Here is a 17,182-nt window from a genome sequence, read left to right as displayed (position 1 = left end):
CATAAAAGGTACCCATCGCTTTTTATTTTTTATGTTTGGGTTATTCATGCTTGAGGGAGTTTTCTTTCTATCGGGGTCAAAACATCCCAGGAGTGTGTGTTTGTGCATCAGATGGGGTCCCCTGAACACGCCATCATTATGCTGGTGTATATCTGAAAGCTCCAGGCTACCTGTGGGCTGGCCACTACAGCGTGTGTATGGATGTATGTGGGAGCGCTTTCTGTCTCCTTTGAGATATATTTCGTATGTGTAGTTAGCCGTTTGGATGATGTATGTGTGCACTCAGTGTTTTTCCCTTTAGATAAAAGTGGTGCCAGTTTGGTAGGCCCACACTGCTCTGTGCTGAGATCTTGTGCTGATAGAAATACGGTATAGATACAGTATGATAGAAAGGATACTTAGTCTGAAGCATTTGTGTATTTCTAATTATGTGTATGCACAGTTTGAGCACTCTGTTGTGGAGAGAGGAACTTCAGTACATCCCGGAGTCTAGAAAGTAGGCCGTTTAGAAACCAGCCAACAAGGCTGTAAATGAGCTTTGCTCCATCGTGCATCTGTTCTTGAGGGATGAATTACAGATGCATTCGTTCTCCTAACCTGCTTTCTCCTCCCTCTGACTAAATGGCTAGAAATGGGCTCATTATATTTGACGATGAAAATTTTGCAAGGCAAATTTGTTAATAGCAGGATAAAAGCATGTAAAAATTGATGCCCCTTGGCCCTGTGCCCTCATATCTGGCATGGCTTACGTACTTCTGCGTCTGGGGCTTCGGGTGACGCCACTTCTAACACCTTTTGACCTGTTTCCAAAATTATTTTGAGGATAATTGATGAAGCATTTTGCTGCAGTAATTTATCCTCAAAAAGCATCTGGAAAGACGTCCATTTCCAGCTAAAGACCTTTAAAAAAAAATTTGACATCACAACAAAAAAAGATGTTACCCCATTCATGTTTCCATTCCATTTACTTACAGTACCTTATTTTTTTTTTTTTTTTTTTTTTTTTTTTTTTTTTTTTTTTTTTTTTTTTTTTTTTTACAATATTTTTTTTTTTTTTTTTTTTTTTTTTTTTTTTTTTTTTTTTTTTTTTTTTTAACACGAAAAGAAGAAAAAAAGTTTTAAAATTGTTTCTTTTTTTTTTTACCGCGTTTTTTTTTGGGGAAGTTTTTTTTTTTTGGTTTGAGAGAACCCAAAACACACACACACACACACACACACACACACACACACACACACACACACACACACACACACACACACACACACACACACACACACACACACACACACACACACACACACACACACACACACACACACACACACACACACCAAATCTGTGTCAGCTGAGTTAACCTCTCATATGAAGGGCCAGGCTGGCTGCTCCACCGCTACAAAATGTCAGTCTGAAGTATTTTGATCTTTGAGCATTTTGAGCCAAATCCTTGTTCACTCGCTTCCAAGTTTTGTTCTGGAAAGTAGTGCAGGTCATTTCAATTCCATTGGTATTAAGTGTCTTGATCACAAGTCTCTCCTCATGCAGAGAATTTCAGTAAAACAACATTCTGTGACAGTGCTGAATGGCTTAAACTTAAACTTACATAGAGATGTCTAGTTATGTCACTGTGATTGGCCAGTTTAAGAAGACTACTGACCTGCCTGGCTAATACCAGTAGGGTGATGAAGAAGATGAACAGAGACACAGAGCCCATCGTCTTTAGATCCTTCAGCACTCCTGGTCTGGACACACACAGAGAGAGAGAGAGAGAGAGAGAGAGAGAGAGAGAGAGAGAGAGAGAGAGAGAGAGAGAGAGAGAGAGAGAGAGAGAGAGTACAATTATCAATTATTATGTCAGCAAAATGCCTGAAAAAAACTAAACAATGACATGAAATGTATTGTCTGTGTAGCCAGTGCCTGATTAAACATATTCCTCTGTGTTGTGCTCCATTGTTGTCCAAACTAATAAAACACATACAGTGCATTCAGAAAGTATTCAGACCTCTTCACTTTTTTCACATGTTCTTATGTTGCAGTCTCATACTAAAATCGCTTCAATTCATTTGTTTTGCTTTTACTTAGGACAGAATATTTCTACACTGTGTTATTGCTACTTGTACTGAAGTAAAATGTCTGAATTCTTCTGCCACCACTGGTGAACCGCCTACTCATTTTGAAGGCAGAGCATCATTATCCCTAACATTGAAGCAGACATTAATTTCACTAGGATAGATTGCCAAACTGATCTACTCTGTACCGTATATTTTAATGAACAGAAGGAAATGTCTCCCCAGATTTAAAAATGCTGAAAATTGATCAGCAATAATGTGTAGTAATTAGGATTTGTAAATAGACATAAACATTAGAAATCCCTGGTACAGTATGGTCTTTTAAATCTTTTCATAGTTACCTGTGTCTGTTTATTGATGTAGATGTGAAGTAAATGGAAAAAGCATGTTGAAAAGAAGACTCCTTTAACACCTGTACGATTCTACTTACAAGATCTTTTGCTTTCATTCTTTTTGCACTGCTCAAGTAGACCATATGGTTGGCATGTGTCAACTTGCTTTTACCGGTGTACATTAGAGGATGAACTTATATGACGTCAGTTCACCAAACTGTAGCGAGACACACAGCTTAATGCCATGCAAACTTATCTTTTAAGGTATTGCATTGTAAATCGATGCTTGTTAAGACACAAAAGTGATTTGCTTTTTTATTTAGCGCTGGCTTACAATTCTATTTATATTTCCCAGTGCTTTGGCAACAGCAGTACACTCTTCATGCTAATAAAGCCACGGTGAGGAAGAGAAACAAAAGCGAGTTGGGAAAAAAGTATTTCTTCCCCAGTCTTTTTTCGTACTGCTCTGAAAACTTTTTGCATAATGGGATTTCTTCAGCAGTGAGACTCCAGCCGTCACTCAAATGCGAGAAATGAATTCAGCTCCATCAACACAAACTGCTGTATCTCATTCTGCCACTCATCATCCTCCTCTCCAGGGGTTACACTTGATCGACATTCATATGGGATATTGCTACCTCAGCGGACCTATCCCCGGGTCCAGTCTCATTAGGCTTTTTAATAGGCTCTGCTCAACTGATGCAGGCAGGTTGCAGGGTCAGGGGTAGTGTGTGTGTGTGTGTGTGTGTGTGCGTGCGTGCGTGCGTGTGTGCGTGCGTGCGTGTGTGCGTGTACGGTTTGCAGGTACCTATCCAGTGTATCGGTGGGGTACAGCGCTTTGCTAAATCCATCCAGCAGGGAGGCGTGTGTCTGGAGGATGATGATGTTGTAGATCACCACGGCAACCAGCATCACCACCATCTTCAGCTCGTAGTTGATCCTCAGGAACACCGAGCACGACACCAGCCCCAGTATACAGCAGTAGATGAAGTACTGGAGACCGAGAAAGAAAGAAACATGGTGACCAAACAACTTTTCTGCAGAGGTAAAGCACTGTGTGAGCTCAGCAACACATGAGCCTGATGTGTATGTAAGTAATGAGATGGAAATGCATCTCTATTTGTCCAGTGTAACATGCCGCCCTAACAGCAGTGAGTCATTTAACATAGTTAGGAAACAAGAACAGAACTAGAGTTTGAATACTATCATGAAAATATGTCAATATTCTTATACAACAAGCACATTTAGTTTGTGTGTCTAAATGTGTGTATAATCTGGCGCAACTCATGATTACAGTAAACATCTTGGTTTGTCTGGGGTGATTTTTTCTTCTATTCTTGGTGTGAAATTATGCAATCAGCATTACAGTTTTGAAACTGTTATGCAGAAGTTTCCTCATGCAACTGGAAAACATTGTCACAGCTGCCTCTTACTGTAATAATGCATATTGAAGTCCCGCCCATACACCCACCCGACCAATCGCGAGTCAATCACAGCTGTCAATCATGACTTTTCACCCCATTTTTATTGGATCAAATAACTAAAAATAAAACAAACATTAGCGTGGTAAGAACTACCTAAAATTACAGAAACCATCTTCTCTCCGACCAATCAGTAGTCTGCAGCTTTTCACGTCACCTTTTGGTATCGCCTCAGCTGGCTTGGAACCTTGATGGAGGTGATGCTAAAAAAAATACCTGTTAGCAGGTATCAGGCACTTTTTTTCATAATGGAAAACCATAAAAGGCGAGTAGAGTCAAGGCGAGTCGAGCAGGTACCATGTAACGGAAAAACGCCATAAGATACCAATCAACTCATTTAAGATGTTTTTGTGGATACTGGAGGCCAGTAATTAGACTTTTACACTTTCCAGTCCATGCTAGTGACCTCTCCCTATTGTACTTACTGGCAGATAAAACTTGTTTTCTCCTGTGTTCTCTTCCAGGTAGTCCAGGAGGCTGTCATTAGTCAGATTCACAGGCGTAGTTATCAGGACTTCAGGTGAAGTAGTTGTCAGGATGTCCTCCATGGATCCTCCAGGGTCCTCCACAAAGAACTAGGCAAGGCAAGGCAACTTTATTTGTATAGCACATTTCATACACCAGGGCAATTCAAGTTGCTTTACAGGGTAGTAAAAATGCAGCAAAGGTAAATATATTTACAACTTATAAAGTGAAAAAGTACAGGCTAGTGATACGAATACAACATTCAAAAAAGTAAGCAAGTGCAGTTTAAATCAAATGAAAATAAAAGATAAAAGAACAAATAGTCCCACATTAAATTAAGGCTAATTAAATGCTAAGCTAATATGATACATTTTAAGCCGTTACTGGGTAGAGTAGGCAGTGTAAAATAGGACAGACAAAAGTGGTCAGAGTCTAATAGCCAGTAGGCCAGCCCCAGATATCCTGAACTAACACAACTGCTTAACTGTCGCAGCAGCTAGAACGAATTCACATTACGCTCGCGTTGTTTTTAAGATTTTCCCTTAAGACAAGTTACCAGAGTTCTCTAACTAAAAATATTGTTGAATATTGTTTTAATAATGTGGGGAGATTAGCAGAGCTAGATGAAGCTAAGTGCAGTTTCACTTCATATAAAGCCTCTATCTTCCATATTAGCCAATATATTTCATTAAATTGATGGTCTATAATCATTTTATCCTTCCAATCTTCACAGGGTGGAGTAATAGAACGCAAGTATTTAGAACACTACATTTAAATCTCTCTACTCAGTACATGTTACTATTTGAAACACTTTTTCTTTTTTTTATGAGGCAATAATTAGCTATTTTCAAACAAGCATGCACACACGTTTCCTGTGTGAATCACTAGCAACTTTTATAATTAATGCACTGTATAATGCAGGTATGAACGCCATTGAAAGTGTTATATTTGGCGTCATAATTATTAAACAGCAATGAATTAAAGATATGTTTAACCATGCAGTGACCCAGACCGTTCCACATCAGTGGACCAAACACATCCACAACATCTTAACCTGTAACTGGCTTCTCACCATATTGAAGACGGCCATCACAAGTATGAGAGCAGTGGTTGTCATGGTGAGGACCAATCGTAGCCAGGGATTATTGGTGACGATAATGCGGGAGGAAGTGGGGAACCAGGTTAGAGAGCAGAAGGACCCCTTCCTTCCCTGCTAAGAACGCAGAGAATCAGAGGGAATAATTACAACAGGAAGAAAGACGGAGAAGCAGTGGATAGACCCAAAGCACTCCCCTCTGCTGAACAAACTGCCTCCGCCAACCAGTCAAGTTGCAGTTTACATCCATGTCTGTCCAGACTCATATTATATGATATCTGAAGTAAAGACCTTGAAAGAATTTGATAAAGAGTTATTAAGTGTAAGTTTTGGCAACAAACTTGGATGATTCACATACATCTTCAACCCGGCAGCACAGAAGATCTGTACGATCACCTCAGTTTCAAGATTAGTATCACCAATTCAGTATCCGACCAAATGTCTCCCCTTTTGATCCTGAGTTACGGCGCAATGGCCTGAAAAGCATTTTTTGTGGAATATTATGATGTCACTGTGGTGACCTTTATTGTATAAAATGTCATCTCTTCATCATTCTATCCTATTAGACATTTGAGTGACATTTTGTCATAATTAGCATATGAATTCTTGAGTTATGGCCAAAAATATGTTATGTGAGGTCAAAGTGACTGTGTCTACCAAGTTCTAATCCTCATTCTTGAGTCCAGGTGGAAGTCTGTGCCAAATGTGAAGAAATCCCCTCCTGGGGTTTCTGAGATATCACATTCACAAGAATGGGACGGACGGACAGCCCGAAAAAAGATAATGACTCCGGGCGACGGCTCTCAAGATAATATACCTATACAACTCATAGTTTAACCTCTTATTCTTCCTCCTCATACTTTACATGTAAAACATGGACGAGCTTCATTTACAATCAACTAGAGAAGTGAAATAATTACATTTGAACTCAGTGTTATCTAATGCACACAGCTGCATAGGGAAATTAATTCATGTGAAAGAAAAGGAGAGGCTGAATTCATGTCAACTGGAGAAGTGAAATTATGTTTAGTTGAAAAAACCTAAAACGTTGTTTTTACTTAAGAGTTTTGACTGAAACTCATCTTTCTTTCATTAGAGTCTAATTCCGGCTTTTTTTTTTTTTTTTTTTTTTTTTTTTTTTTTTTTTTTATATATTTTTTTTTTTTGTATTTTTTTTTTTTTTTTTTTTTTCCACACAGTATGTTCATACTTCAATATGAGCTCTAACAGGGCTCTCACACTTGGATTGAGTCTTTGGTTTTGTGACACTAGAGTAGTCCGCCGAGAACAAAAATGAACACTCAACACTTGTTTGCCAAATTGAGCGATGATTCATGAGGACATGAAATGATGTTTCCTTCCCTACTGTCATTAACCAGTGACTGTGTGTGTGGTTTTTTTTCTTTCTTTCTTTAGGTCTAACAGATTTGTCCGGTGGTTACGGTTTTGCTTTCTTCTTAGCAACAGCTTAGCTCATTTGACTTAAAGAGACATTTTCCAAGAAACGTGTTTGATCACAATAACCGTGTAATGCTCTCTTTCACAAATGAACAGAGCACGTTGTTTAACTAATATGCCCCATTATAAAATAATGGATGGATGTTGAGCGTGCGCGCACACACACACACACACACACACACACACACACACACACACACACACACACACACACACACAGATTATGTTAGACATGCCCTCTCATTAGTCAACTGTGGGCTCTTTCACCAGTGAACCACTTTTATTGAGAACACGTTGAGTGTTAAATTGATGGTCTGTTCTTGTTGAAGCAGTGTCTGGGTCAGGGCAGACCCAACATTATTGATAACCCCCCATTTAATTATGATTTATATTATATTAATAAAGTGACCCACTTACTGCGTGATCATACTCTCTTGAGAAGCAAGAGGAAGGGAAATAGATAAAATAGGCTCTTAGGGTTGACATCATTTATTGATTGTCCATAAAATACTTGTGACAGGACGCAGCAACAGATTGTAAATAACACCCATCCCTACACTTATGCTGGCTAACAAACAACAGCAGAGACTTGATGAATGAACTATTGTATGAAGGAGAACAAAGGGTAGATCAGCTCATATACACCTTGTATAGAATGGCTGCATGCAACTGATAAAAGTTCCAACAGTTGCAGCATAATGCTGTTGGAAACATCTGGTCAGCAAAACACAGGAGATAACTGTGCCCCTATAGGACATGTCACTGTTGAATTATGTAGCTGTTATAGAAGAATCAGTTACAACTTCATATTTCAAATGGTTCTTGGATAAAAAATCTTCACTTTTTAAAGAGTGTGTAGAAGGGAAGTATTGACTCTGACATGGAGAATCTCATTCCATTTTGTGTATGTGTAGTGTGTGTGTATGTAGTGTATGTGTGCATGTGTGTGTGTGTATATTAACTAATACATCTATGCAAACCCACCAGAATGTGACCAGCGAAGCATAGAAGCAGGATCAAAGCCAACAGCAGGAATGCCAGACCAAAGGAGATCCCCAGCACAGCAGTTCTGCAGCACACACACACACACACACACACACACACACACACACACACACACACACACACACACACACACACACACACACACACACACACACACACATTACTCTAAACCCTCTTGGCACCTCTCGGCCCTCTGCAGTGCCGTCCAGGGCAATAAATGTAGTGCAGGTTCTAATGTATTCTATGTCAGAGCTGCAATCCATTTACACTGAGTAAGCAGAACTGTGGATGGTACAGTGCTTCGTAATGCAGTTATGCTTGTGTATCACATTTTCTCTGGAGGAACACAATATGGCTGATTTAGGGCTCCCTGCCATAAAACAGATGATGTCACGTATAAATGTGCGGAGCGATGCTGCGACACACGGAGCCAAGATAAAGAGAGTAAGGGAAAGGTGAATTGGACAATCAATGGCCACTTAGATGCTGAATTACACCTTTGGCTCTCAGAGGCAGTAAATTAGCACGACTGTGAATTGCTCTTCTCCCATTAAATATACAACAGACTTTGATTTCACCTGATCTATAATAACTACCAGACATGTTGCCCTCTCATTTGGTCTTCTTTTTAGCATTCTGCCTCTTGGCCTACTGCCTCTTTGAATTTCAGCGTGGTCCTGTTGATGAGACAGCTGGTGCCAAATGGCTTTTTTTTTCACATCAACCCGCTGCCACAGCTGGAGTTGGCTGATGCCAAGGGGACTGTGCATCGTAAAATCCTGTGAAGGGGTGCACACTTACTTGGGTAAGACGAGGACCTGCACTATAAATATACAGCAGAATATGAGGCAGGCGCAGGTGATGTAATACTTGAAGGCTGGCAATGTTGTGGATCTGTACTGTTGAGAGAAGGCAAAGAAATAAAAATAAAACTGGGTACTTTATGATGATGTGCAACATAGCAGCAGTAAAACAAGCTAAGGCAGAGTCAAAATAAACATACTGTACAAGTACACAATATGAAAATATACCAGACCTCTATGTGGAATGAACCAAAAAACAATACATAAATGATGAAAACAATATAGGAATGTGAGGACAAAGTTGTCGTGTGGACAATCTGTGTCCTATAAGGGTTGTACAGCCTCCTACAGACTTGTGTTTCACTGACAACTGAACGCCACTGAACAATACTGGCAGGTGTTTTGTATGCACTCGCCTACCTCTTTCTCCAGAGCTTTGTTGTGGAAAAACAATGAGATCCTCTGGATGTCCTCAGACTTCAGCCACTGTCTGGAGACACAAGCAAATCAGACGGACTCAGACAGTGCAGAGGGACCAGGCGCTGGGTGGCGTTATGTGCTATCTGAAAACTATTCTGTAACTCTTCATGGTGCTGCAATGAACCAAATACTAAAGTATGAGGTGAACATGAGCAGTACCGTTTTTAGTCGTTATTACTTATATTTATTACAATTTTAAAATAGCTACGATTCTATGACACTTGCAAAGACGTCATTTATTTCAGTGAATAAAGCCAACCCAAACGCTTTTTCTTGTTTCATGAATAACAAGATAAAGGATAATACATATAAACATATGTTCTTAGACTGACTTTTTATATTTATTATAGTTCAGTATATAATAACTTCAGTACCATAATCAGATAACTCCTGAAGATTCTTCTCAGCAAAGATGCTGATTTAATGTTTCCACTATTGTACTTCGTACCAGGCACGGCGTTATGGGTGGGCCTGACGGGCCTAGGCCCACCCACTTTTCAACAGGCCCACCCAAAACTTTTTTTTTTTTTTTTAAATCGGTCAATTAATCTCATAATTTGTGCTAAAATAGCCTAAATGGTTAGTTTTCAAAAACAATTTTAAAAAGCTGGTCATGTCTATTTTTATGTTTCTGAGCAAGTTCAGCAGACAGTGAGGTTCGGGATTGGATGTAGCTTGTCGGTATGCTAGGCTAGCTCCAAGTGATCTGAGAGTGTGAAAATCATTTCCAGTAAAGGACAATGTTGTAACAGTCATTGTTTAGGTACCTTAAACGCCCCTATGCCCCTAAACTATGTTTTGGGGAAATATTAGATTCCTGACCACTTTTACAGTCTATAGGCCTTAGGCTAGGAGAGATGCGCTATAACACAGCCAGGTATGGTGCGTAATGGAGATTCCAAAGCGCTCTTCTTTTGGTCAGAACCAAGGAGAGCATCGCGGATAGGTCCGTCCTTTGCACCGAAACTTTTTACAATGCAACAACATATTTAAAGAGCATCAAGCTACTACAATCTTTATTACGTAAGCACATATAATATATATATAATATAACAGTATATTAGTCAGTCATTTCTATTAGGTTAAACAGTGATTTTATAACGTTTTTTATTTAAGGCCCACCCACAATTGGTCGGGCCCATCCAAAACTGGAATCCTGGTGCCGTACCTGCTTCATACTGGGAGGACCTTCATCTGAAGTGACTGTGCATGACTTGCGATTGTGAAGAGTGATGCAGACATGATACTTACTTCTGCGAGTTGATGCCATCAATGGTGCGTATCATTCGCTCGTTGAGTTCCTCCTCAAACCTCCTCCTTTGAGATTTGGACCTGGGGTAGAAGGGAAGGAAGGACAGATTCAAACAGAATGGAGACAGAATAAAGGTGCTCCCATATGTGTGATGAAATGTTGTAAAGACAGAGCAATGTGTCAAGATTATACACGCAGTATTGCTCCTAGCTCACCTTTCTCGTCTCTGGAAGTGGTACTGCCCCATTGGAACGTCCTGAAACAGGAATCAGACCGTTAATCTATTAATGACTGATATCTGCAGCTGTGTGGGAAGTTGGGTGTGTATGTATGAAAGACAGAGAGCACTGCGTTGTACTACTTACCGTTGTGTTGATCTTGCCATTGTCTGTGGTCATGCTGTCTCGATGGTGGAGGTTGGCGAAGGGCTTGGCAGCGCCCCAGGACTCCAGGTATCGGGTCATTCTGACAGACGCCCTCATCTTCCCACCGTCCAGAGAGGGACGAGAGCGCACAGCCAACAGAGGGCTGTGCCTCTCAGTCTGGGAAAACCATCAAGGGACGGGGAAGGACACAGATGATGACTGACATTAGTGACTAGTTGTGAGTTGAATGACACGGCACCAACAGTCAGATTATGTAACGTTTGCTGAAACAGTGGCCCCTGTGGTCACATTTGACATTGATTGATTTATTAGACAGTAACAGAAATAAATGCACAACAAAATGCCAACACAGTGACATTGTACATTTATCAGAACTGTCGAGGATAACACAAGAAAGTTACAAACTTATTTCCATTGTGGTCCTCGTTGTAGTCTGACAAAGATGTCCAGGCAAGCTACAGATGACTAAAAGGTACCTTATGTACACTCAACCACATCCAAATACAAAATAAATGACAATTATGTGATATGGTAGCATAGGTAGCGGACTCGCTACATAAAGTCTGATTTACCTAAATCCAGAGATATGGACATGAGACTTGATGACTTGGACTCGAGTCGACTCGAGCCACCATTTTGATAACTTGCGACTTGACTTGGCAAAAAAGAAATGACTTGAGAGGCGACTTGCGCTTGACGCATGATGACTCAGACGACTTGCATGTATTCATAAGTTTTTATGTTTTTTTATGTTTTGAAAGTATTTTCAGTTCATTCAATGGTGAAGTGTGTCTGTGTATGTTAGATTTCCATGGATGGTTATTTGAAGGTGCTGCTAGGTGCAGTATCAACACTGTTGCATAACCTCGCTTTAACACTTGTGTAACCCATGTTGATACCTGAACAATTTAACACTGCGATCATTTCCTCTCATTGTGAACCCTTTTAAAACATGTTTAGTTAATTCATGTCATGCAAATAATGATCATTGTGATTAATGTACAGTCGGTAAACTGAGGTGCATTCAACTGAATTAAAGTTAACAATGCACAATGTCAATGTCATACAATTGGAATATCCTACCAAAAGCTACAAGAGATGGCTCTGTTAACATTTTAATTTTTTTTAACTTGGCTTTCAAATTATGTCATTCTTCTTATTTTCTACTAATTCTTTCCTTTTTACTGTTATTCTTAATAGTCTACATTTTTTATCATCTACTAAATCTACTTTAGTGTCTAACTTTATTGTCTATCTGCCCTTGTTTTAATGTGTTGCATTTTTTTTTTATTGTAAAGCACTTTGAGCTACATCTCTTGCATGAAAAGTGCTTCATAAAGTGTATTATTATTATCAATATTATTATACAATCTGAGTATGCATTTATCTACAAAATTACTATGTCCTGCAATGTACTCTACCAAAAACTATAGTTTTCCGAAAAGTCAACCTCACAGAAGTTGAAAAAAACTAGCTGTTGACATTTTTTTAAATCATCTTTTGGAGTAAAACATACATTGTGTTTCTGGGACCACATGCACAGTCCTTCATTTCTGACCAAGCTGATGTTCTAAGAGTAGAAATAAATAAATATTGCAACAGCAGTCCATGTTAAAGTAAAAAGCACTAGGTACTTTGGGAACAGTGTTACATTGGCAGCTCTTGACATATGTGACCTGCCTGTCAATGTTTTGAGCTACTTCAAACCATTTTAGAGAATGATGCAGCACTCCTCTTATTTTGGCACAAAGTGTGTGTCTCTCTTACCAACACCACACCATTTTACTGTTGACAGAATCATTGCCCAGCATAGAGTCATACAGCAGTGAAAGTATACGTGTTTTTGCCAAAATGGAATAGGTAAAATCTAGGAGGATTAGTCAGACGATGTTCCTTTATTCATTTAAAATTGCTCATAGAGACAGGCGTTGTGACTGACCAAGCACGGCACATCAGTCTCTAAGAATTGAAAAAAAGACGCTGTCCATAATGGCGGTGTTCATTTCCCGCGGGTGCGCTGAACAGATCTGACAGTGACAATCAATGACAATGACGATGACACCTCCTGTGATCCATACTCCATATTTGACTTTGATCTATTCAGGGCTTCTTGAAAATGTCACTTAGCACCCACAGCCTTTTTTTTATATCTGATATTGATATACTGATATTTGAAAGCTATCTCAATTACAGTAAAGGATAGAGAGTAGACATCTTGTCTGTGTTGTAGAGGCATCCTGTAAACTCAAACTGTTATGTTGTAAGAAGTCAATTTAAATACCCAGAGACTCAGGTTAGGCCTAAAACTGCTGGTTTACTTGATTACTGTAGGGCTGCATGAAGCAAAAGTTAATTAGGTGCCTCTACTCAAGGGTTGCTACACTGCATTTTTTAATGTGATACCAGAAAAAAAGCTGAACACATGCAAACAGGGTGAGTGCCAATCTCTCATGAAATGCACTAATATACTGTATAGAACAGAGAGAGTGCTTTAAAAAGGCAACTGATAACATGCAGCTTGTATGATTGCCAAAATAACCTCTTGTTTAAAACGGAACCACAGCTGATGGAATTACAACAACTGTTAAAATATGTTCATGTTTGTTGGACACACAGAAAGATGACTTCTTCTTTATCCAATCTTGTTATAGATAATATTCACAACATCCATGAAGGCTATGGGAACAGTGAACATCTGATACTCCTGCGTGATAAAATAACACATTTCTTACACAGAAACTGCAATATTCTTCACTCTGAGAACTGGGAGGGTGTTTAAAGTGACTTTAAGGGAAAGCTACCAATGCTTGGTCAAGCTCTTTGTGAGAGGAATCAGAAGATGAAAAGAACAAGACGAAAAGGAGCCAGATTTGGAGGAATCAATGCTGAAAAGACACCGTGGCTTTTTGTGTCACTGGTGGCATTTCCAAAAGATGCACTAGAAAAGTATAAAGGCCTTCATTCTTCAGAAAAGAGCTGCCACTCAGAAGAACCTTGAGGTCTATGAAGCAAGCAGACAATGAACACCGGATGCCTGAAGGAGAAAAAAGGAAGGCCTTAGTGCACATATTTAAGGGGGTGGGTGCATCTTGGCCGAGTTATGGAGGGATTAGAAAAGCAGAGGACTGTTAAGCGCGTTTTTTTTTTCTTCGTTTGCCAAGCCAAAGAATTGAGCACAGACTGGATGCCAACAACATATTCTACATAGAGATATTCTCAGCAGAAAGTTCACAGAAGAGGCAGATCTTAAATGTCCTTAACCAGCCCTTTATGTCCTGGTTTGACAGGAGGAGCTGCACTATGTCTCAGTCCACCCACAATGCCTTAAGCAGCGAAAAGGGACTTCACTTCAAACATCATCTCCTCTCAGTAGAGCGACTGACTGAACACTTGCAGAGATGTTGTTCACTTGATAATAGTGTCTTTGGTTCACTGCACACTGGTATTATTTACCTATATTGTTACATTGTTTAGCTGCTTGCTGTCCTCTTGGCTGGATGAGAAGGTGGCATAGGATTTTATGTGTAACCTGGCCTGCACATCCAAATGTTTGCAAAGCAGTGTTTTTGCATTCTAGATCATTATATCTACTTTGTACTATAACTGACATGAAAATCCAAGTCGTAACTCAAAACACACATTCTATAAGGAGTATGCAAACTGCATACTACTGTATGTGAATATTCAAACTGGATCATAAATATCTCAAAGATAAATATGTCAGAGTGAATATAATATCTTCAAGCCATGCATCTCCAAAACACCAACTTTTCATGAACTAAGATAAATATTCTTGCTTTCAGCTTTGTGACCACACATTTTTAAGCTAAGCCACTGGGCTTTTGAAGAGTTTATTAAGCTCAAAGGTTCACTTCAAGAACCTACAGTTTATCTGAAACATTCAAAAGCACCAAATTTGGAGATACATGGTTTTCTATGGACATCATTATTATTTAGTATATTGACTGTGAAGTTATTGCTTTTTGCCAGGGTTAGGGACAGTGGTTGGACATTTTAACAGGAAGACCTTATCACCATCAATCACCAGAACCCCCACAGAGCTTTTCAACAATGCTGGAACAAAAACTGAACGTCACATAAAGTTAGGACTTATTGTAGAGCTATTACGCTAATTTGTATGAATATAATAATAGCAATAACATTTTACAGTATACAGTACATGTAGACTAGAACGTTACTAGAAATCACTTTAAAATGGAAAGAATAAAATAAAAACACAAAATGAATAAAACAAGAAATACATGTAAAGGTCTACAGACATGCTAGCAGCTCTCTTTTCTGCAACAACAAAGCACAGTCCCTCCGTCTCTTTTTTCTTTTTTTCTTTCTTTCTGCTCTCAAGTGGGGTTGGAAATGTCCAGATCTATAAACGATCGTACGAAAATCTGTAATCGTGAAATGTGAAAAGTGCTACATTGGGGGGTTAAAAAACACAACAGGGCCATTTCAGTGACACTCCCACCACCGCACAACCCTGCAGAAAATCGCTGGATCCCCATTTGCTGGTGTGAGCCCACCCTAAGTAAACAACATTGCCATTTATAGAGCAACACTAACTACACTAACATGGCTGAAAAAGTGTGTGTGAGTGACCCAAGATATACAGTAGGATTTATATTTACTCTCCAAGTAATAATCGGCTACATCCTCTGCTCTTTCTTGTGTTAGAGTAAACTCTTTGACGGTACTTTCTGAATTTTTGTGAATGTTTAAAACAATGTTGGTGATGGTATCTAACCTTGGGGTTGATGACCAGGTAGGTGACCACTCCATGTTCTTTCAGGTAGGAGTCTCGGCTCTGTCCGTCTCCAGGCTCCACCTTATATGAGCCCTTTAAATGCTCCAACGTCACTGACGAGATGTGGACCCTTCTGGAGATGAGACAGGAAGGGATAAAAGGACAGATGATGAGAGGTTAAGAGCTTGCGTCATTGTGCCATTAACAGCTCTCTCAAACATATGATTAACTTTCCAGCTTTATAAGTACACTAACCTGCAATACCCCCTTTTCAGCTATGTTTGTTACCCTTGCAAACCGAGAGGGATGGAGAGATGGGAATATGTTTTTTATCTTTCAGCAGGCCTAACAGCGGATAAAACCATTAGCAGTCCAGTGAGACAACGTGGTGGCACTGGAGAGCTGATTTTCTGTGTAGCATACACATAACCACCAATTTACCCATGCTTGTTAGGATGGCAGAGCTAATGCCCACATAATAAATGAAGAGCTGATTGGTCAAATGAAGTGGCTATAATTGACTAAAATGTTTATAACAGGGTAGAGTTAGAGCAGACATATATCCAATGTTCCATGTCAGTCTGTAAACATGTGCATTTCCTGATGTAAAACAACTTAGCAATGGGAAGAACATTATTCATACAGTAGAATTAAATGGAAATGCTTTCAGCTGGATGTTGATTGTGCTTGTTCTTGGTGCTGCTGCAACACATCAATATGTTGTTCCCTCAGGTGTATCTTCATATTTGGATTTGAGGGGGTGGTTTACTGTGGTTCAGCCAACACTGATTTTAGAACACTGATAGGAATATTTTTTAGGTTGGACTGGCCGATCTATGATATTTCATGCTGATTACTGATAAATCTGACCATTTCCACCCCCACGAAAAGAAAAGAGCAAAAAAGCGAGCATCGAGTGTTATTCTTTCCAGAGTGAAAAGCCTCTAATACAGCCTCTTTGAAACACTAACTCGGCTCTGAAACGCAAGATAATAGTACCTGTGAACTGCTGGCCTCTGGGACTAGCTCACTTCTACTTTAGGCCACACACGAATGCTAAGTGCAACTCAACGTTAATCACTGAGAGAGCAGGAAGTGTTAGTCAAATCCCGAGGCATAGCTCCCTGTCTGCTTTACAAATTGAAACGGGCAACCTTGCAGGTACATGCCTATAGTTTTCCAACCACACTCTAATTTGTGGTTGTGGATTTGCAAAGAGGCACAGCAGAACCAGTGAGTGAAACATACATCGCTCAAGTGAAACATTATTTGAAGTATTGGTTATATCTTACCCTGGCACACCTCCTGCCTCCATATGATTGGCTAGCGTTACGTCATGTGACCACACATCATACTGCCACTTGCGGAGGCCAATCACACCACACAGGACATTCCCAGAATGAACACCAACACGCATGTTGATATCGACTCTTGTGGCATCTCGGACCTTCCTGTGGAGAGTGCAGAGCAGAATTAATCTTTAAAGAAGTAGTTCACTTAAGTGTCAAATGTGCTTATTCGCTTTTTTTGAGATGAGGATGTGGTTAGCATAGCATAGCATAAAAACTGGATGCAGGAGGAAACTGCTAGTCTGGATC

At 39.7% G+C, this 17,182-nt stretch overlaps 1 protein-coding gene across 4 annotated transcripts in view; it reads right to left on the bottom strand.

Annotated features, from left to right (window-relative positions):
* Positions 1-17,182, bottom strand: part of adcy2b (adenylate cyclase 2b (brain)) — a 49,167-nt gene that overhangs the window by 8,278 nt on the left and 23,707 nt on the right. For 3 of the 4 annotated variants that reach the window (XM_039820952.1, XM_039820953.1, XM_039820956.1), the window contains 12 exons: positions 16,877-17,035; positions 15,585-15,717; positions 10,805-10,981; positions 10,655-10,695; positions 10,439-10,519; positions 9,128-9,197; positions 8,706-8,803; positions 7,884-7,968; positions 5,418-5,558; positions 4,306-4,455; positions 3,208-3,392; positions 1,656-1,740 (listed from right to left, as the gene is read on the bottom strand). In XM_039820952.1, the coding sequence (XP_039676886.1) occupies positions 1,656-1,740; positions 3,208-3,392; positions 4,306-4,455; positions 5,418-5,558; positions 7,884-7,968; positions 8,706-8,803; positions 9,128-9,197; positions 10,439-10,519; positions 10,655-10,695; positions 10,805-10,981; positions 15,585-15,717; positions 16,877-17,035 (1,405 nt within the window). The remainder of the gene's footprint in view (positions 1-1,655; positions 1,741-3,207; positions 3,393-4,305; positions 4,456-5,417; positions 5,559-7,883; positions 7,969-8,705; positions 8,804-9,127; positions 9,198-10,438; positions 10,520-10,654; positions 10,696-10,804; positions 10,982-15,584; positions 15,718-16,876; positions 17,036-17,182) is intronic. The other variant, XM_039820954.1, reaches the window with a different exon arrangement.

The sequence above is a fragment of the Perca fluviatilis genome, chromosome 13 (genome assembly GCF_010015445.1).
Source record: "Perca fluviatilis chromosome 13, GENO_Pfluv_1.0, whole genome shotgun sequence".
NCBI lineage: Eukaryota > Metazoa > Chordata > Actinopteri > Perciformes > Percidae > Perca > Perca fluviatilis.
This window is presented reverse-complemented; position numbering and strand designations above follow the sequence as displayed.